Consider the following 21,527-nt stretch of genomic DNA (forward strand, 5'->3'; position numbering starts at 1 on the left):
GTCCAGGTCCAGGTCCAGGTCCTGAACGGGTCCTGTCGGTGGTCTTTGGGGGAGGGGCTCCCTCCTCTCTGTCCTCACACTGATCCATTCTGCTGAATCCACATCAGCCACAAAACCAACACTGAAAACTGCTGTAGTTTTACTGTCAGACCACTAGGTGTCCTCCTGGAGCTGATGATGGGACCTGAAGGGAAGGAGCAGCACAGCTGATTCTCACAGTCTAGGAAGAAAATACATGGGAAATGTTGAAGGTGAACTGGTTTAGTCTACTGGTTTACAGTCTCTGACCAACACCATGTGATGATGGTTTCTCAGATTTCCATTAAAACCTGAAGGACTAAACCAGTCCAGAGCAGAGGTCACATGGCCAGAGGTCACATGGCCAGAGGAAGTGGTTGAATCACCTATAAATCAGAAACAGCAGGTTGTGATTCTGACCTGTGTTCACTGCTCATGTTCTCCAATGGAAACCTGGACAGAACCTTTAATGACACTAATGTTCTGTCGGTTTAAGTGTTTGGACTCAAACCTGAACATGTGGTTTATTTGGACCTAACAGCTGATGGTTTAGAATTGATAACTGAGGGTGACATCAGAGGTCAAAGGTCAGTGTGTTTGATCATCCAAGTAGGAGTTCTCATATCTCTGAAATAACCAGTGTTGGGAGTAACGCATTACAAAAGTAATGCATTACAGTAACAGTACTTTTTGCTGTAACACAGTAGTATAAGGCATTACTAATCCCTTTTCAGACATATTTGACTCTGTACATGTTCAATAGCACTTGCACTACAACACACTTTTTGCTAATAATGTAATTGCTCAAATGAAAACAAAAACAGCAAGACTGTGAGACCCTAAGAAATTAAACATGCATCAAAAAAGTTCTACTTCCTGTTGGTGTTCAACCAACGGGTGAAGACGTCAGAAGACAGTCCATTGTCCACATGGACGTATGCTCATTACTAACTAGGGTTGCCACATGTGTCTGACAAAAAACACACCAAAAAACCTGGACATATTGATGACACAACATACCACGGCCCACCTGCATGAGCAAAAATGTCCCTTAGACATCCGCCAACTGACGCAACAGAACTGTGTTTTGCAGATAGTATGCACTGATTATTTTAAACATCAAGTATTCTCATGAATGGAAACAGCTTACCTGATTCCTCAGGTACTACTGTGTGCATTGCTTGTGCTTGCCTTCTCTACCTGCCGTCTGTTCTTCAATGAGCGTCTTGAATTCAGGGCATGATATTATAAAATTCAATTTGACCTGAAGTTCAGCCTTCACCATTGCAACTGACAGTCTGTTTCTCTTATCAAGCATCAGTTGAACTGATGCACAAGCGAGATAGGCTATGTTATGGACTTCATATTCAGTTCCACTATTCAGGGTGTGTCGCTGCCCCTTTTAGAGATACAGGTGAAGTGCATCTCATCCACGCGATAGATAGCAGACAGCACACAGGCACGCACATGTGCACACACACACACACACACATGCACACACAAACACACATACACACACACACACACACACACACACAACGGCGTGGCTCCAGTACAGGCATGGACTTAAAGGAGTGATATTTTGCTTCTATTCAATGGAATTCTTCATTTTCCAACATTTCCCTGTGGTCTACATAAACTATAAATACTCATCTTGGGTCTGAGTTCTTCATTAATTCAACTCCACAGGTCCATCTTCAACCCTATTTCTGAGTAATGACACCAGAAATGTGGTTTTGGCCCTTTAAATGCACATGAGCCACTTCAGGCCCCGCCCCCTCCAGGTTGTTTACTGTGCCGCTCTGTCCCGTTCAACCAACAACTGAACATTTTAGGTAATTGGCTCCAAGTTTGGACATATTTTCAGTTTTTACTACAACCGCTGCTGCTGAGAAACAATTATGTCGTACTCAGAGAAGTGGTCATCAGAAGTTTTGACCTTACACATGCAAATGTCGTGATGTAACTAGTTATAGACGTAACAAATTAAGAAGGAATTAAAACAGGTTGTAGAAATCCACTTGATTTTTGCCAAAATGAATATAAAGATAGCTTTGCAGCAGCTGGAGGGTTTAAATTCAAACTTTTTGAACTGTTAGGGTCCAAATACACAAATAAATGAACCAAAAACTAATAAAAGTGGGTTCAGATAAATATGACCCCTTTAAACCAGCGTGCTATGTATTGCTAACCCTCAATTTTTTCATAACGGCATTGACATAGTCCATTAAAAACCGAGAAATTCCGTGTCCCAGGAGAATTTACAAATGTTCCAGGACAGGCTACAAAGAAGGACAATCCTGATAAACTGGGACAGGTGGCTACACTATTACTAACCCTAACCCTGCTTTACAGGAGCTAGTTAGCATGATCCCTGTGATCAGCAATGACAAGGTAAGCTAACGTTCCTAGGACTAGTTAGAATTCTATATCAATTGTGGATTCATCCACTGGCATCCTCAGACATGCCCCCTGTTTAAACATGTAAAATGTGGAAAAAATGCAAGCGTTCCTGCCTGGGTTTTGAACATTGTAGACTGTAGTATTACTTACTGAGCTATCCATCCACATGAACTTTGGGGCGCATGTACTTATTTTACTTTGAGGGGGTTTGGTTCTACTGTACATGGGCCATTTATGATGAGAGTCTGTACTTAAGTCAAAAGTAATACAGGAGTCGTAACATATTACAGTTCTGAGACAGTAATATTGTAAGCTAAGGAATTACTTTCAATCAGTAACAGGTAATCAGTAATGGATTACAGTTTGGAAGGAACTTACACAAGACTGGAAGTAAGTCGACTGTTTAAAGCAGTGGTTCTCAACCTTTTTTGAATGAACACCCTTTTACTTCCATCAATATGTACCGCAACGTATGAGGAACAGGGGGTCACAGAAATTTGCCATTGACTGAAGGAACAGAGGAACAGGAACCCAACACCAGGACACTATCTGTAAAATACCAGAGTTCCCACAGTGTGCAGGAGGAATGGACCTCTGAAAAGGGTCCATAAAGGGTTAAACCTGTCTGAGAGGAGGACCTGAATCCCAGACCTGAACTCTCTGTGAAGGCCATGACTGTTGGACAGGGTTCAGGACGACCTTTAACCCCGAGTCCATCCACCCAAAGTGTGTTGTTTAGTATCAGTCGACTGTGCTTTGTGAGTCCACATCAACAACGTGTGGTAGAAAATCCATGTTGTGTGTTGAACATGTGTTGGATGTGTTCTGTTCAGGTTCTACTGCACAAAGGTTCTGGTCTCTAAGCGTCATTTCAACAACAAACATTTGAGTTTGTGACAGACTCACTGTGTTAATGACGCTGTGATGGAAATGTCCCCAATGGTCCAGTGAAACTCACTCCTGTTATGGACGACTTCAGTTCACATGATTGTCCCAGTCAGACATCGGAGGGTATTTCCTGAATCTGCAAAGACAAATGGAGCCCATGGAACATCATCCAATGGTTGAACTCCAACCAAAACCATTTCAAACCAGTGGTTCCAGGCACAACAAACCCTGCCCCTCACACAAAGTGTAGCTTATTTTGGCATCGATCCAGCTGATGTCATCATATCTATGCATGTACTGATATGAGTATATCAATTGCCTCTATGTATGTGCCAAGTTTGAAGGAAATTGAAACAAAATTGATGTTTTTATTGACATGTGAAATTTTGCCCATTATAAGTAAATGGTAAGAAAAAAAGATTTAAAAAATTCATTAAGAATTTGAACTTTGACCTAATTTTCCCAAAATGTAATCAGATACATTCTGGGTCACTGGCAATCTATAAACCCAATTTGGTCTGAATTCAACTAATAGTTTTGCTGCTAAACTGTTAAGAAACAAAGAAAGAAACAAGCAAACCAAACCAAAATTAATATCCCTTGCCTCTCCTTCAGGGGGCGGGGTAACAAGTGGTGCCAGCTTCAACAAACCCCGCCCCTCGCACCTATTGTATCTTATTTTGGCATCAATCCACTCTCATTCATATTCAATATTTGTTAAATATAAAAATCATATTCAAATGACAGAAACAGCTACATATGAGAAGATGCTGGGGAAACTGAGCAGAAAAAGTGACACAATTATCGAACACTGGGGTGGTTTCAGTAAATATATATCTGGGGAATTTGGCCCAACCCTGTACAGATTAATCCCCTTCAGGGGGCGGGGTAACCAGTAATAAACGACACTAAACTGATGAAAGTTTATGGAGAACAAATGAAACCACAAAAATGAGACTGAACCCAGAGAAAGAAGAGAAAATTGACCTGTGGAACGCTGACGGAAGGGTCTAAGTGTTGGTGTGTCTCAGGTGGACGGTGTCTTGAAATGGAACAGAACCTCACCTGGTCCCACAGGTTCCACCAGCGCCAGTGGGAGGAGCTTAGTTGGACTGTCTTTTAGGTTTGTCCTGATGTTAATCTCAGTCTGAGTAGACGTTCTGGAACGTCAGCAGACGTAGATGCATACCAAACAGAGAGTAGAGATACTGTTTCTGTCTCACCTTGTTTAATGTCATGTATTTAAAAAGAGATTTAAAAACAGAGTAAATAAACAGTCTACAGAGTAAAGTCTAACAGGATGTACGGTGTCAGTGTCTCCACAAAGTGTCTGTTCATTTAACACTAACTGACAGGAAGTAGAGACTCTTTGTGTAGTTAATATTTAACATTTTTCAAAATGAACAGCATTAACTCCCATAGTTTCCATGTTCATTTGAATTTCTTTCTGTATTGAAACCTATTGATCAAAACTCACTGAGACAACAGGGATTTAGATTTGCTCCAATCAACACTTGAGTTAAAAGTTTCAGAATATTCGTAACCAAATGAAATTAAATACATTTCAGAAAGATTTATGAATGAAGGCAGATACTGAGGAGTGTTTTATCTACGCTGAGAATAAAGGATTTTTGCTTAAAGATTTATATGCAGAAATCCACATTGCTGTCTATTGTTTTTTTTAATGTTTTAATCAGTTTATTACAGATACAGTCTAAAGGATAAATCAAAAAGTTAAAGACAGTTTAGAAAACAGCTGAGACAAACATAAGTCAGATAACAGATGAAACCCAGGATAAAAAATAAATAAATAAATGTTTTTCAGTTAGAAGATGATAATAGACGTCTTGAAGACAGAAATATGAACTCACCAGCTCCAATATGACAGAATAGTTTGGATATGATCCATAAACTCATTCTAAAACAAACCAACATAGACCTGAGCTTCATTTATAACAGGATCAAACACTGTAGACTAAACTTAGCATTAGCATTGGCGTCTTAGCTCATGAGCATTATTTCGCTAATGTGCTACCGTCAGTCCGTCATAGAGTCAAAAGCCCGTTATCGACACAAACACGAGGCTCATAACGAAACAATAAACCAACTCTGTCCAAGTCTGTCCTCTTTACACTGAAGTCAAATCCACTTTATTCTGTTGTTGTTGTTGTTTTTTTTGTTTTGTTTTTTTTTTCCTGCAGCTAATGGCTGTAAGCACGCGACCTGATGCCGGTAACAGAGGTTCAATAATGTCCTCCTTCCACCATAGTTTGAATTACGGGGGTACTGGGGGGGGTCTGTACCCCCCGATGAAGACCCAGACCCCCTAAAGAGACACAAACATCAGTTTTAGGGAGGGTCGCGTAATTCTTCTGATTTTGTGAAAATAATAACACAATCCTAGCCCAGTCCTGTTCTTAGAGTAGGAACAGTTGAATGTAAAACCATTTCAGACACCCCTGTTGTGGACCGTACCATTTGAACCACGACGGCGCCAAAAGCAGCTGAACCAACTGACGTCAGAGACAGAGACTGTCTGGAAAATTCAGTTCCACTGTCATGATACTGACGTGGATTGGTAAATGTAAGTAGTTAATAAACGTCTATCCTGTTGAACATGTATTATTTTACCACCTTATTGAAGTGTTTTGTTGGTTTATAGATACAAGCTGATGTCTTTATCAGTTTAATTACTTTACATAGTTCCACTGAGGCTGGTCCAGTCCATGCTAACGTTAACTAACTTCTTAGCAGGATAAGCTAAGTCTGCATTTAAACCAAGTCTATTACAGTTTTTAGAGGTAAAATGGATTCTACATTCAGCAGGAGGACATTCAGCAGGTCCATAGGACATGATGAGGGCAGAGAACACACGTATCCTTTACCTGAACGCTAACTGTGATGGTGAGTGCGACTTTTCATATTGATGTGGTGGTGGAGCACGATGGTCAAAGAAGTGAAGGGAGTACCACCAGTTATGGAGGGATAATTCACACTGAGTAAAACTGACATATATGAGTTAAAGACACTGAGTTTCAAAAATAGAACTAACAGAAACACCCCCAAAATGAAAAACTTGAGAAAAATGTGTAAAAATGCCACAGGAGAACGTAAGGGTTCAACTCCATTTATGGTCCAAACATTTCATTTGATTATAATGTGAATAACATATTTGTTCAAATTCTAAAAACAAAATAAAAATATATTAAATGTGAAGTACAATTAAATATATCAAGATAATTCATGTTTTATCATCCAGTAAAACAAGTATTTGGAACTATATATGAATTCCATTTTTGTACTTATAAAAAAACTATTTTAAAACCTATTTTACTAAAATGAAACAAAAATGTCCATTTGTTCATTCGTCCACATTTGCACAGATTATTAATCAGTGTCATTTTAAATTCTTTCTACTTTTCTGAAAACTGTTTGTGTGTGCGCTGTAAATAATTAAAATATAAACTAAAATATATGAACTATCATTTCTACTAAAGAAGTCCAAAGACATTTTTCTTTTTTCACCAGCTGTGTTTGTGTCAGACACTAAAGCATTGTTCAAGGTAGATTGAATGTCTTTGTCTAATCATAGAAATGAACAGTGCTTCCATTTGAACCTTCACTGGGACATTTTACAGCTGGAAAACCAACTGAAATAACAGGGTTTGAAAGTCTGACATTGAATGATTTTATGTTTGGTTCAGGTTCTAAAATGGACTGAAGGTTCAGATTTAACACAATTTATTAAAATCATTCAGTCTTTGAGGTTTTTAATGTTCATATAGTAGATGACCATGTGTGACCAGGTCAGATTTGGACCAGTTCAGCATTAGACATTACCCTGGTTAGTGGTAGTTCCACTAGTAACAGCACTTCTACTATTGGACAAATATACACTAGTCAACATTTGCTAGGGATCAGGACTATAACTTTGCTATATTCGAGGGTGTAATTCTGGAAACTTGACAGTTTATTTTCCCAGTGGAGTACAGCCTGCGGATGCGGATGGTGGCCACACACATTATTGACATCACACCGTATGTGTTTCAGAACATTCTGAGTGGTTTCAGTGAAAACAAAATTGGAAGAGTAATTGTTGTGAACTCTAATTTCTAGGGTTGTATCACCCTTTTGCCTGAAAGTGCAATAAAAATGTATGTTTTTTTTACCTTGTTATGGAAAAAATATTACTCTACTAATTCGTCAAAAATAAAGAAGGATAAGTTCAAACGTTCAGTGTCAAAGAAATCCCTTTATTTGGAGCTCCATAGAAAGAGATACCCCTCAGACAAAGACTGAGATGGTCTGACTCCAAAAATACAAATCACCCTGTAGTCTTCTGTCTCCCATGAGAAAATAATGATGTGTGGAAAGTGTTTTGGTTAGTGTCAGGAACTTAGAGATAAGACCCCTGTGAGAAATGTGGGTTTGGCCTTCTACTGTGGACACAACACAAAAGAGGTCCAAACTGCTCTATAATACACAGTGACATGAATATATCCGAAATAGAGTTAGAAGCCTATATGATATATGAAATATATATGAATATATATGGATATAAGTAATATTTCCATTACATACTCCCCCCTTTTGATCATTCATTGATCACTAAGAATAAGCCATAACAAAAGACCAATCACACACATCCATCCCTACACCCCCGTCTTAAGTAGAGATTTCCTAAACCATCATAGAGGAATACTAGGAACGATATTGAACACAGGCGTCCCTGTGCCTATCACACTTCGTTTCTCAGGTACAAGTGGATTAAAAACCCTGTGGACCTAACCACGTTAAGTCTGACTTTAATACCAGACTTCTTTACTACAGGCCCCTAATGACAGTCAGCCCAAGTAGATAGACATGACATTTAATTTAATTAAATTTTTTATATATTTTTTTAAATTTATTTTTGTTTTATTTTTATTTGTTTTTTTTTTCTTTTTTCCTTTTTCTTTTTTTTTCCTTTTTTTTTTTTTCCCCCAATTTGATTAATAAGCAAATGCTTCAAAATATATCTCACCCTTCAGACGAGGAAGTAGAGTATTGAGTTCGTTGAATAGACGTGAAGTCGACCAGTTTCACTCCAGGCATCAGACCCTCTCGTCTCTTAAGATTTTCAGTGAGGTAGAGGAGAACCCCTAGATGGTGGATTCTTGGTGGCTAACCTGTCTGACGCCTTCGAGTGTCACATGGCGGAACTTCAGCTATCCCACTTCTGACACCAATTGTTATGGAAAAAATATTACTCTACTAATTGGTATGTAATGGAAATATTACTTATATCCATATATATTCATATATATTTCATATATCATATAGGCTTCTAACTCTATTTCGGATATATTCATGTCACTGTGTATTATAGAGCAGTTTGGACCTCTTTTGTGTTGTGTCCACAGTAGAAGGCCAAACCCACATTTCTCACAGGGGTCTTATCTCTAAGTTCCTGACACTAACCAAAACACTTTCCACACATCATAATTTTCTCATGGGAGACAGAAGACTACAGGGTGATTTGTATTTTTGGAGTCAGACCATCTCAGTCTTTGTCTGAGGGGTATCTCTTTCTATGGAGCTCCAAATAAAGGGATTTCTTTGACACTGAACATTTGATCTTATCCTTCATTATTATAGATGAATTAGTAGAGTAATATTTTTGGTCCATTTTTCTTTACATGACTAGCCAAAGTACACACATAATATATGAAGTCACCCAAAATATTATACAACATCAATTATTGTGCAAATATAAAACTGAACCCTAGCAAATGTTGACTAGTATAGTTCAGTTTGATGGACAGCAGTAGGCGGGTCTGTCTGTCTGGGTTTGTGTGTGGCTAACCCTCCCTCTCTCCCTCTCTCCCTCTCTCTCTCTCATCCCCTCTGTCTAACCCTTTCTCTCTCTCTCTCTCTCTCTCTGTCTCTCTGACTCCCCCTCTCTCCCTTTCTCTCTCTCTCTCTTTCTCTCTCTCTCTCTCTTACCCCCTCCCTCTCTCTTCATATTAATATAATAAAGGGGACTGAGGTCGGTTCTGACTTTGAGTTTGTTCAGGTGAGGGTTCAAATAAAACTGTAAAACGCATTTAGTGCAAAAAAAGATACTGACACCACACCGACACATAATGTTAGTGTGGAGAGTTAGATTTTCAGATATTAACAAATAAGGTTTTTATTTCAGATAAACCAAATGCATTTCAAAGTCAGTTCAGACTTCTTAAATATTTGTTAAAAATGTTTCACAAAAGTAACTGAATGTTGTATTATTTTTATTAATATTATATTTTATTATACATTTAACCGTTCTGAAGTGATGTATTTTCTTTCATTATATTATCCTTTGTACTGTTCGATATAAATCATGTATTTTCTATATTTAATTCACTGATCATGTAGATGTTCATAAAAGCTCAGATTAAAGTTAAGTGTCATAATATCAGAATCAGATCAAACTGAATAAACAGTGTCTTTTTCAGTCCAATCTGTCATTAACTGAACATAAACCCAGTGTTTCCATCCACAGCTCCATGGGTTTTACTGGGGAATCAATGTTGGAGAAGATGACGGTGTTTCCACGGCAACTACGGGGCCTCTGAACATCCAAATATGGTCATATCTGATGACTATAAAAAGATGAGGAACTGTATTTTACATGAATTATTTCCACGTATTAACAGGTTTAATGGTTCACAGGTTATTAAACAGTGTAGATCAGTAGATGGGTTTGGTCACTGGTGGCTGTTTGGGTCTTTAAGGGTTAATCTAAAAATGAGAACATTATAAAAAAAACAATATAATATCATTATTTGTATAATGATGAAAGTGTTTATGAATCCTTTTTCATTTCTATAACTAAACTCCTTCATCTTCTACCTTCATGTTCATACTTTTCCACAGAACTGGAACAGATGAACAGGATGAAAATGACGCTAAACATCCAATAAAACAACAACCAGATGAAGACCATGTAGACCTGGTCCATGGGTCCCATCTGTGGTCTGTGATCCAGAACATGGCTGGTCCTGGTCCCAGGCTCCAGAACTCCACCAGATGTGGACTCACCTCCTCGGAACTCGTGGGTTTGCAAGGCCCGACTACCAGAGTTTCATTAATATTTGCCCTCCACCATACAGTGATTTGCAGAACCCAGTAGGAGAATGTTTCTGTGCATGGAAGGTCTGTGACTGAACCTGTAGACCAGGGAACATATGTTAGAATCAGTGGAGAAGGTCTGTGACTGAACCCACAGACCAGGGAACATCATCATCATCTTCAGTTTTTGGAGTAAATTCATTTCATGTGAAAATCCTGCCGACACTAAATTGAGCCCTAAAATAAACTGCAGTTCCACCTGAACACAAACAACCATCCAACAACTTTACAGTCTCATGCTGACATGTTTTGGCCACGCCCACTTGCACTATGGTGTCCAATCAAAACACAGGAACTGAGCCAAGAAAAGAAAAATGGTGCCTTCAAGTGCCATCGGGAAAATTATTCTTTCCGCCTGTGAATTCTAAATTATGAGTGTGTTGTGTTCAGGTGCTTTTGTTTCAGTGAAATACAAATGTCTGACATAATTAACGGGGACCTGCTGTACGTCAGCTGCTACATGTTCTTTTAGGTTTTCTTTGATACGTTGTGTAAACTACTTTAAATATGCAAAACCATCAGCTAACAGCAGCAGAACGGTAATAAAAGTATTGTTTATCATTTGTGATGAATCCCTCGTTGCTCTCCGCCATGTTGTAAAGGTCAAAGGTTATTTTCATCTCTGTAGTTCGTGGATCTATCCCAGGGATTAAAGTTCTCCGTCACCACGACAGATTTCCGTCAAATGGAAAAACTGAGGGGGGAAAAAAGTCATATTGAAGTAACTTCCCCACGTGTTTCGCAGAGTCCAGTCGGCACCGCGATCCTGTCCTGGGTCTGCTGTCCTGAATGTGCAGGTGTTTAACACAGGCACACCACGCACAGGGGGCTGACAGGTTTAACAGTGATGATAATAAGATGACTTCTTTATTTTTATGTCGTGAGGAGAGATTGATGACTATTTATCTTTGGAAGGAAACACTGCTCATTCTGTGCCTCAGAAACACATGGACAAGTTCAGCTTTGGCGAAGTTCAGCCTCCAGCCTAACTTTAGTTTAGTGCTAACAAGTAGCTTTCATTATGAAAGAAGCACAGCGAAAAGGGAAGAAGACAGAACTGATCTACATGGACCTTCATGTTTGGGTTCATAGCTTATCTCCTGTTGCCGGTATATGACTAGTGTGTGTGTGTGTTTGTGTGTATGTGTCTTTCCCGTGCGTGCGGTTGTGCGCGCCGCCGCCGTATGCGGTTACACGCCCGACTGCATAAGAATAAAACAAGCGTGCATCTGGAATGACCAAGCTTGAAACTTTTGGTTTCAGTGCCAAAAAGCAGAAAAAATAAAAGATTAGTTGGTTAGGGTTACATTTACACAGACATTTTCCCCAAAATTCATGTGCTATTGGAGTTGGAGTGATGTTTTAGGAGTTCCTAAATTGTTAAATAAAAAGTTTTTCACTCATTTTTTGCAGTAAGGTTTTCTTCCAGTTATTATTTTCACTTCAAAGGTTTTCATACCCTTTAAAATTAACCAGAGAGCACCAAAATTGACCTGAAGCTTTAAAAATTTACTGGGGGAGGACCCCCAGACCCCCCACCAATACCACTCATGACATTTTTTCTATCCATGTTACTAATCTTCTACACCTGTACACTCTCCCATTCAGTGTGTTTTACAGTATTGCCAAATTTGACTATATAAACTTGTACGCTATAGTAGTATTGTATTGCATCATTTTTAATAGTGGCCAATGATTTTGACCAGAAGAAAATTTTCAGTCAGATGAAAAATTTTTGCTTTAATCCCTGATCCCCCCCCCCCCCCCCCCGTTCTCCAATGGAAATAAGACGTGAGGGGGCGTAAATAGTATTTCCCATTGGACTTGAAGGCAGCGTTTACTTTCGCTTCTCCGTCTCTTAGGTAGTCACTGTTTACAGGTGAGTTCACGGTAAATCCTGTTAATAAGTGCTTCTACAGTTAGATAATCCATGTTTTCTGCCAGACTATTATGATGTAAATTCATAGTTTGATGCTGAAGTGTAAAAGGTCATAAATTTACTGTAAATACAGGTTTAACAATGAGGAAAAACGGCTTTATTTAACGCTAAAGTGTTTGGATTATTTTACCTGAACAGTGTCTTCCAGGACCCACACACTGTACATATGACTACAGAGTATTTTATGACTTTACATGGTGTTTGTATTTTATGATATAAATGCAAATGTTTTAGTACCTCCGCCAAGGAGGTTATGTTTTTGCCGGCGTTGGTTTGTCTGTCTGTCTGTCCGTGTGCAAGATAACTCAAAACCTTATGGACGGATTTGGGTGAAAATTTCAGGAAATGTTGATACTGGCACAAGGAACAAATGATTAAATTTTGGTGGTGGTGGTGGGGGGGGGGGGGGGGCGGCATTGATCTGCCTTGGCGGAGGTCTGCGCTCTCCGAGTGCTTTTCTAGTTTCTACTGTGACAGGAAATCCCTTTCTGTGTGTGTTCTTACATGTACTTTAGTCCAGAATGGGACTGAATGAACAGTAGTTCAGTTCAAATACACTCTGGTATTCCTTTATATCACACTATCAGCTATAGAAGCCTTCAGTCCCTCTTTAAAGGTACTTAGATGTACTTTTCCTGTGGTTTGAAGCAGTAAATATGTTCAGTCTTCAGTAACAGGATGTGAGTGTGACTTTTATTGGGTTGTACTTGTGGACTCCTGGACATTCATGGACTTTGGAATGGACAGATTCAGACAGTAATGTGTTGAATTAATAAGATCTACTGTTGACGGAGAAGGGACAGCCTCATGTCTTCACTGTTTCAGAGAAATATTTCATACTGACACGCCCTGCATTCATCTGTCATTACTCACTTAGTATTTGTCCTGTTGTTTTGTTTCGGTTCTATCAGATGCTGCAGAGGCTGAATCTGTCCATGTCTGGAAGAGTTGGATCATGGCCACAGCATCTGGTGAGTCCAACAGGGTTTAGACCGAATATACGATGACAAGATTAGGACAGAAATACATGATGTGAACACAGGTTAATGTGTTTAATAGTATGTACGTTGGTAGAATCCATCTGTCAGGATCCACTCAACACCTTCCCGTCCCTGTAGGAGCTTTTTGACTTCACTGAAAGCTGATCTGGCGTGGGCCACACTCAGTGGGTAGTCTGGGAAGATGAAGATAGTTGAACCGTTGTGACAGAGCCTTCCAGCCTCCTGTGCACGGCGGAGAATGTCCATACAGTCTTCATAGTAATGCATCTTTGCAATGATTGCTCTGGGTTTACTGTCAGCTTTTTGTGCTTGTAAAGAGCGATGAGATCTGTCAATCAGCACATCTTTGTCCAAGTTTAGGGCTTCTTTAAACAGTTTGAAACCCAAAGTGGTGTGCTTGGAACTTCATCAGATACATTTAATATACAGATGTTAGATCTCCACATTTGTCCCTCCATCTCAAAGCTCTTCTCCTGCAGCTTTTACACACTCTTCTCCAGTTTTTGAATGGTATTTTGTAGTGTGGTGATGTCGTCTGAAAAGCCAGAGAGCCCCTTTTCCATGTCTGACACTGTGGTTTAATTGTATCCAAGTCTGAGTGAAGGGCTGAGGTGCTATTAGCCATTTCTAGCTTGCATGCTTGTAGCTCCAGTTTAACTGTGTCAGACTCACTTGCTATTACCTTCTTCAGCTCACCTTGGAAAAGGACAGTCATTTCAGTTTTAATAAATGATTGTAGATCAGCTTTGAGTTCCATTATTTTGGATTGCTCTGTCATCTTGGACGTGTCAGGCATGTGGCTAACTGTGTCAGATTTTAGCTTGCTGGTGGAAGCAGGTTTACCCATGTACTTGAATTTGCGTAGGTTGTGCGCCGTTTACATATACTGAACAACAAAAGAAACGCAAGTTTTGGTCGTTAATTTAGGCAAGAGTTCAGCTGTCCTGTTGAGTTGTCAACTGAGATACACATTACAATAAGTGAGTTGTAACTATTGGAGCGTATGTTTGCAGGCAAATACGACCACGAGTGGTTGAGCACGTGTACAAAGTATCGGAGGTGTGGTACGTTTTAAGTGATATGGTAGTGGGAGCAACAAATGGGAGTGGCAATTCCCTTTGTTTATCCAGGGGCTATAAAAAGAAATGGTAAGATTCAAAAGTTACTGCATTACCACGATGCCTCGCCTTAACGATAATCTGAGAGAACGCGCCATTGGTACGCTTGATGCTGGTTTAACGGCTCGCAACATTGCCAGACATCTGCAAGTGCACGAGTCCACCATCAGTAGGCTGAGGACACGATTCTGTGACACAGGGACCACTCGGGACAGACCAAAATCCGGAAGACCACGTGTGACCACTCGTAATCAGGATCGCCATATTCGCTTGGCCCATCTCCGTGACCGTCATCTCAGTGCTACAAGGACAGCAAGAGAGACCCACTGTAAATTTCACAGCTGGATATAAATATCTCATATGAAACCAATATTCATAATAAAACTTCCGTATAAACCAATACTGAAACATACTTGCGTTTCTTTTGTTGTTCAGTGTATGTAGAAAAAAAAAAGAGAATCATCTTGATGATGCCACATAGTCTAAGACGGTTTAGGCGTATGACATTTCCAATCAAAATGTCATTTAATATGACTTTTATATAGTTTTATGCAGAGCTCACCAATCTTGCAACCTTCTCCACTGCCTGCTCACTAGCACCCCTGGTGCTGCACTTTTTTGCTGTTTACCTCCATCTGACCGATGATTTGAACAGAATTATGGGAGATTTCTCCTACCCCTCTGTTTGTAGTGTGATCCTGAAAAATCTCCATTTCAAGGGCTACACAGCCCCTCACCTTAGCCCCTCACCTTAGCCCCTCCCCTCTGACTAATCAAGAATGGGGACAACACCACAACTTCATGTGTACGTGCAAAACAGAGGGGTAGGGGTAAGGGGGGCGGGGGGTGGGGTGGGGGGGCAGGGGTTAAATGGGATTCAGCATGAGTCATCAAACAGTTCAAGTCATCAGACAAGGCTTTGAATCAACTCAAACACAGTCCTTTAACATCTAATCATTCAGCATTTACATTATTTGTCATTTCAGTGTCTGAGCTGAGGGTTGTTCTTCTGGGGAACAACTGGTTTGAGAAGAATTCAGTAGGAAACCTGATCCTGGATCAGGATGTGTTCATTTACAAACCCACCTCCTGTCTGAGAATCAGTAGAACAATAGAAGAGACAAAAGTCGTCATCATCAACACCCCAAATCATCTACTGTCTGACATCTCACACCATGAGCTGATGAAGTTCATAAAAAACTGTTCAGATGTTTCACATCCTGGGCCTCATGTGTTCCTGCTGGTTCTACAGCCTGAAGACTTCACTGAAGAACACAAACAGAGAATAGAATCAATCCTTGAAAACTTCAACGATCAGTCATTTAATCAAACACTGGTTCTGATTTCACCAAGAAAACAGAGTCCAGGACACACAGAAACATACAGACAACGTCCAGCTGTAAAAGACATGATCAGTAGATGCAGATGTGGATATCTACAACTGGAGAACCTTCGTCATGATGAACTGTTAACACGACTGGGTCAAATAGTGAAAGAAAACAACGGAAAACATCTGAGCTACGAAGAATTTGAGGAAACACCATCTTCTTCATCAGATGATCATGAGGGCTTCAAACTGAAGCAAACATTTTATGATGTCATGGCTGCTGTTAAAGGTACTGGTAAGAGGAGGATCATTTATGATTTTATTGTATAATTTTGCTGATGTTAATATTATTTTGTTACAGGGCTGACTGTGGGAAAACATGTCCAATCATACCTCCGTGTCTCTGGGACAAACCCTTCATCTGACAGTGAGTAAAATCCTCCTTGTACTGTTTGTCTTGTCCAGACTGAGCACTGTTAACTCTGCCATATACTCAGTTCTACAGGTGTATTTATGTATAGATACAGTATATATTAGAAATACAGTCATATGGACTCGGACATCACTGGGGTCAACAAGGTCAGTGTCAGGTGTTGTGGAACCAGGACGTCCTGATGTGAAATGGACAAATGGAACCAGACAGTCATGGAGCAGGGTGGAGAACATCATACTGATGGAGTCCTACTACAGTAGTAACCCCAGTGAGAGGGGATAGATGCAGACAATGAACTATGACACATCTACACTTACCAACCAACAGATACTAGCTCAGTGTTCTAATATCAGAGAGAAGACGTTTCTATCACAGCTACAGCTACAGCCCTAGAACATACCAGAACCTCCTCCATGGTTCACAGTAGGTACAACCTTCTTTTCTTTGTTTCATGTTTGTATCTGTGGACATAGAGATGATGTGACTCACCAAAAAACTACAGCTTTGTCTCATTTCTCCAAAGGACGTTTTCCCAGAATCTTTGTGGCTTTTGAATAATCATTTTGGTAAATTCCAGTCTCCTTTCTTATGATTTCCTTTCAACAGTGGAGTCCTCCTTGGTCGTCTTCCATTAAATCCACTTTGGCTCAAACAGTAACAGATGCTTTCATCTGAAACTGATGGACCTGGACTTTGGAATTCAACTCTAATCTCTGTTGAAGTTGTTCTGGGTTCTTTAGTTACCGTTCATATAATCAGTCTGTTCAGTTTGTCATCAGTTTTCTTCTTGTGGTCACATCCAGGGAGGTTAACTACGGTCCCATGGACCTGAACCTGCTGAATATGTGCAGCTGAAGTCACAGGAACATGGAGCTTCTTGCAGATGGCCTCACAGCCTTTACCTTCAACAGGTCTTTCTTCTTTTTTTGTTCAGTGTTTTTATTGCACATTGAGTCATCCACAAAAGCATAATACAGTCATCACTTTTTTATACACAAACCCATGAACCCTCCAACTGTCACGGTCTGTGCCTGTGTGGCCACTGGCTCCTCCCTCTCCATACTATCATCCTCATTACCCATGATCTGACCCACCTGCTGAGCTCTGCACAGCTGCGGCACGTCACCCGTTTGCCTATTTAAGGCTTGGCATTGCAGCCGTGCAGTGCTGGTCCATTGGTCATCACTACCCGCTCCATACCCAAACATTCTTTCATCTACGGACTCTGACAATAATCCAGGTTTTTATGTTATCCCTTGTTTTTGTTTTAATTTGTGTTAAATAAACCGATCTTTCCCTTCAGTACCGTGCACTTGAGTCCACTCATTTCCACCCCTTGTGACACCCACACTGTTGCACCGTAAAAAAGAAGATAATTAAATAAAATTATTATTATTATTATTATTATTATTATTATTATTATTATTATTATTATTATTATTGTTATTATTATTATTATTATTAATAATAGTAGTAATAATAATAAATACATAAATGAAAAAAAAAGAGACTCAGATATTAGACTAGTAATAATAAGACCCCTCTGTAATAAGTGATGGATCTACCTCTTTTATGTGATTCAGAACAGGTTACAGGTACTGAATAACTTATTGGCACATCCTCTTATAGAATACTTGATTTTTTCCACACAGCAAAAATTGGAGAGTTGAAATTTCAGGGTTAAACATTTGAGAGTCAATTTTCACTCTCAAAGTGTAGTTTAAACTCACTGTGAGTTAAATGTCATTCAGAGTTGGGGTTAATGGTAAGAGTTAGACAAGCCTGTGGAAATTAACTCAGGAGAAGTGTTGTTTTGCGTCTCTCCATAGTTAATTTGCCTGGCCCCTGCATTTCAAACCAGGTGAACCTGTGCAGTTTCTATCAGACTGACACTGTCAGAGAGAAAAAAGAGGAAAAATAAATTTTCTAAAAAAAAATGCATCAGCTTTCTTTGAATCATCCTGTTCACATTGAATTTTAAGTCATTTTTAATGGATTCACTTTTTTATGATTAAAATTAACACTACTTTCAGAGTGAAAATTAAGTAAAATGAGTGTTATTTTTGTTACTTTCATGGTGTTAATTTAATTCTGTTTGAGTTAAAGGAGAAACTCTGACAGTGTAAAAAATAAATCCATATGGGTTAATAACCCAGGTCGGTGAGATTATGAAGGGCAGCTGTGGCTCAGTTGGTCGTCCAATGACCAAAGGGTCGGCGGTTCAAATCCTGGCTCTGACTATCCACATGTTGAGGTCGCCTGTTGGTGTGTGTGTGTGTGTGTGTGTGTGTGTGTGTGTGTGAATGCGAAGAATTGTTAAGTGCTTTGGGCACCATGAAGGTGTAGAAAATGTGCTATATAAGCTCAGTCCATTTACGATTTTTTAACTCTTGTGAGTGTTGGTAGTTAAATCAGTCAGTGTAAAGTTAACTCTGGTTTCTGAGTTAAAAAGGCAACTCTGGCATAGTGTTAAATAATTAACTCCAATGAAAATGTTAATTTAACTCTGTAAAGTGTGGACCTATATAAACTCTGAAAAAGAGTTAAAATCAACTCTGTGGGAGTTGATTCAACTCTCCAATTTTTGCTGTGCAATGTTAAATGATCTAAAAGATCCAGAAACCAATATTTAAATGTTGGAGGTTTATCTTTCCATTTAAGTAGAATTAGTCTGTGAGCTAGAAGAGTGGTGAAGGCAATCATTGTTTTATAGTTTTGATTAAAATGAAAAGAATGATATATAATGTAAACATTGCAATTGTTGCCTCAGGTTCAATATGAGACCCTGTTACATCAGAAAGAAATTTAAATATAGACTGACAAAAGGTTTTCTACGGAAGCGTATTGCATTCACAAAAAAAATAATTTCGGCTCTGTTTTTCTGAATTAATGAGATAATTATCTCATAATTACGAGAAAAAATAAGTTAAAAAAAAAAATCGGCACTGTTTTTCTGAGTTTATGAGATACTGTTTCCTGAAAAAAAGAAAAAAAGCTCTGTTTTTCTGAGTTTATGAGATACTGTTTTCCAAAAAAAAAAAGCTCTGTTTTTCTGAGTTTACGAGATACTGTTTTCCGGAAAAAAAAAAAAAAAAAAAAAAGCTCTGTTTTTCTGAGTTTACGAGATACTGTTTTCCGAAAAAAAAAAAAAAAAAGCTCTGTTTTTCTGAGTTTACGAGATACTGTTTTCCAGGAAAAAAAAAAAAAAGCTCTGTTTTTCTGAGTTTATGAGATACTGTTTTCCGGAATAAAAAAAAAAGCTCTGTTTTTCTGAGTTTATGAGATACTGTTTTCCGGAATAAAAAAAAAAGCTCTGTTTTTCTGAGTTTACGAGATACTGTTTTCCGGAATAAAAAAAAAAAGCTCTGTTTTTCTGAGTTTACGAGATACTGTTTTCCGGAAAAAAAAAAAAAAAAAAGCTCTGTTTTTCTGAGTTTACGAGATACTGTTTTCCGGAAAAAAAAAAAAAAAAAAAAGCTCTGTTTTTCTGAGTTTACGAGATACTGTTTTCCGGAAAAAAAAAAAAAAAAGCTCTGTTTTTCTGAGTTTACGAGATACTGTTTTCCAGGAAAAAAAAAAAAAAAGCTCTGTTTTTCTGAGTTTACGAGATACTGTTTTCCGGAATAAAAAAAAAAAAGCTCTGTTTTTCTGAGTTTACGAGATACTGTTTTCCGGAAAAAAAAAAAAAAAAGCTCTGTTTTTCTGAGTTTACGAGATACTGTTTTCTGAAAAAAAATAAAATGTAGCTGTGTTTCTCTGTCAGTGGGACAGTGGTCCCTGGTCCAGGCAGGAGCTCCTTCTATCTGTGCTGCTGAAAGCCTCTCGGGGGAGCGTGAAGTTGTTTCCGTTCTCGTAACCGGTTCCGATTACGGATCATGGAACTAGTTTCATTCACAGAAATCAGAACCAAGCCCCGCTTTGTGCACGGATCAAGCCCTTCAAGCACACCGGCGCTCGGAGCCTGTAGCCCGGCTTCCTGACAGGGCACGACCGCGGTGATGGGAGTTGGCATTAATGACTACCACTACTACTAGGACTCCTGCCATGGGGCGGGTGTCCTGTCCCGGTGCATTGGGCCGACCAGGTGAACCAGTGTTGTCCATCGCTGGTGGTCTTGCTCCAGCTGCTCTGCGTCCTCCATGGTAACTCCATGTTGTTGGAGGTCGCCTGCAATGACGTCGAGCCATCGGGTGCGGGACTTGCCTTGTGGTCGTTTCCAGTCTGCGGCCTTCGGGTCAAACTGAAGGATGGCTCTTGTTGGATGGTCAGGAGGGAGGCGGAGGACATGACCGAACCAGCGGGGGCGACGTTGCGCGGCCAGGCTGGATGCTTTGGGCTGGCGTGTGCGGGCTCCAAGCACCTGATTGGAAACCCGCCGGGTCCACCTGATGTTTTCGATGGTTCTGAGAGCCCTGCTATCAAAGCCATCTATTCTGGCAGCCAGAGTCTGGTTTAAGGGCCATGTTTCCGAGCCATAGAGCAGGATGGAGAGGACGGCAGAGTTGTAGATCCGGAGCTTCGTCCTGCGTGAGATGGTCTGGTTCCGCCACAGTGGTTTCCAGAGAGACATCAGAGCTGATGCTGCCAGGGCCCTTCTGCGGGTAATCTCTGGTTTTAGGTCCCCGTTGTCTGTCATCACCCCAGATACACAAAGCTCTTGACAGGTTCTACAATGTCATTACCAAGCTGCAGGGGAGGTGGATCTGGCCCATCACCGACATGCGTGAGCTTGGTTTTTGTCCAGTTCACTTGGAGGCCGAGCTTCTGTGCCTCTTCACTGTATCTGCCCAGAGCATCTGTCAGCTGACTGTAGGATGTGCTGAGCAGGATGGTGTCAGCAGCGTACTCCAGGTCCTGGCATTAATGAAGTCAAATAAAATGACATTCACCAGCATTAAAGAAAATAGAAACAACAGAAGAGTGCAAATGTGTATTCATTTATTTGTCGGACCTGATGGAACGCATTAGTCAGAACTAGATCTGTGGAGGAGCGCCTTGGTGTCCCGGTTCACCCCCCACCCCCATAGCTTTCCACCTGGACCTGATGGAAAGCTGTCCGAGGGTGGGGGGTGAACCGGGACACCAAGACGCATATTTTCTTTAATCATGGTGAATGTCATTTTATTTGACTTCATTAATGCCAACTCCCATCACCGCGTCGTGGTGCCGGGCTACAGGCTCCGAGCGCCGCTGTTCTGTCGAGTTGAGCTGCTCCGTCCACCCGCTCCAGTCCGGCTTACACACCAGG

The 21,527-nt window shown here is 40.1% G+C and overlaps 1 protein-coding gene and 1 long non-coding RNA gene across 3 annotated transcripts in view; one reads left to right on the top strand and one right to left on the bottom strand.

The window, feature by feature from the left end:
• LOC115426476 (uncharacterized) lies at positions 1-4,369 on the bottom strand. Its single transcript, XR_003936347.1, has 3 exons — positions 4,297-4,369; positions 3,328-3,445; positions 1-89 (listed from the first exon to the last, which is right to left on the bottom strand). It is a non-coding gene; the product is annotated as an uncharacterized LOC115426476 (long non-coding RNA).
• A 7,965-nt stretch (positions 4,370-12,334) lies between these two features.
• Positions 12,335-21,527, top strand: part of LOC115426471 (golgin subfamily A member 4-like) — a 32,569-nt gene continuing 23,376 nt past the window's right edge. The window contains exons 1-4 of one of the 2 annotated variants that reach the window (XM_030144608.1): positions 12,335-12,340; positions 13,312-13,371; positions 15,506-16,141; positions 16,208-16,273. In XM_030144608.1, coding sequence (XP_030000468.1) covers positions 13,356-13,371; positions 15,506-16,141; positions 16,208-16,273 — 718 coding nt within the window. In that variant the 5' untranslated portion in view covers positions 12,335-12,340; positions 13,312-13,355. The remainder of the gene's footprint in view (positions 12,341-13,311; positions 13,372-15,505; positions 16,142-16,207; positions 16,274-21,527) is intronic. The other variant, XM_030144609.1, reaches the window with a different exon arrangement.

This window comes from Sphaeramia orbicularis, chromosome 9, assembly GCF_902148855.1.
Source record: "Sphaeramia orbicularis chromosome 9, fSphaOr1.1, whole genome shotgun sequence".
Lineage (NCBI taxonomy): Eukaryota > Metazoa > Chordata > Actinopteri > Kurtiformes > Apogonidae > Sphaeramia > Sphaeramia orbicularis.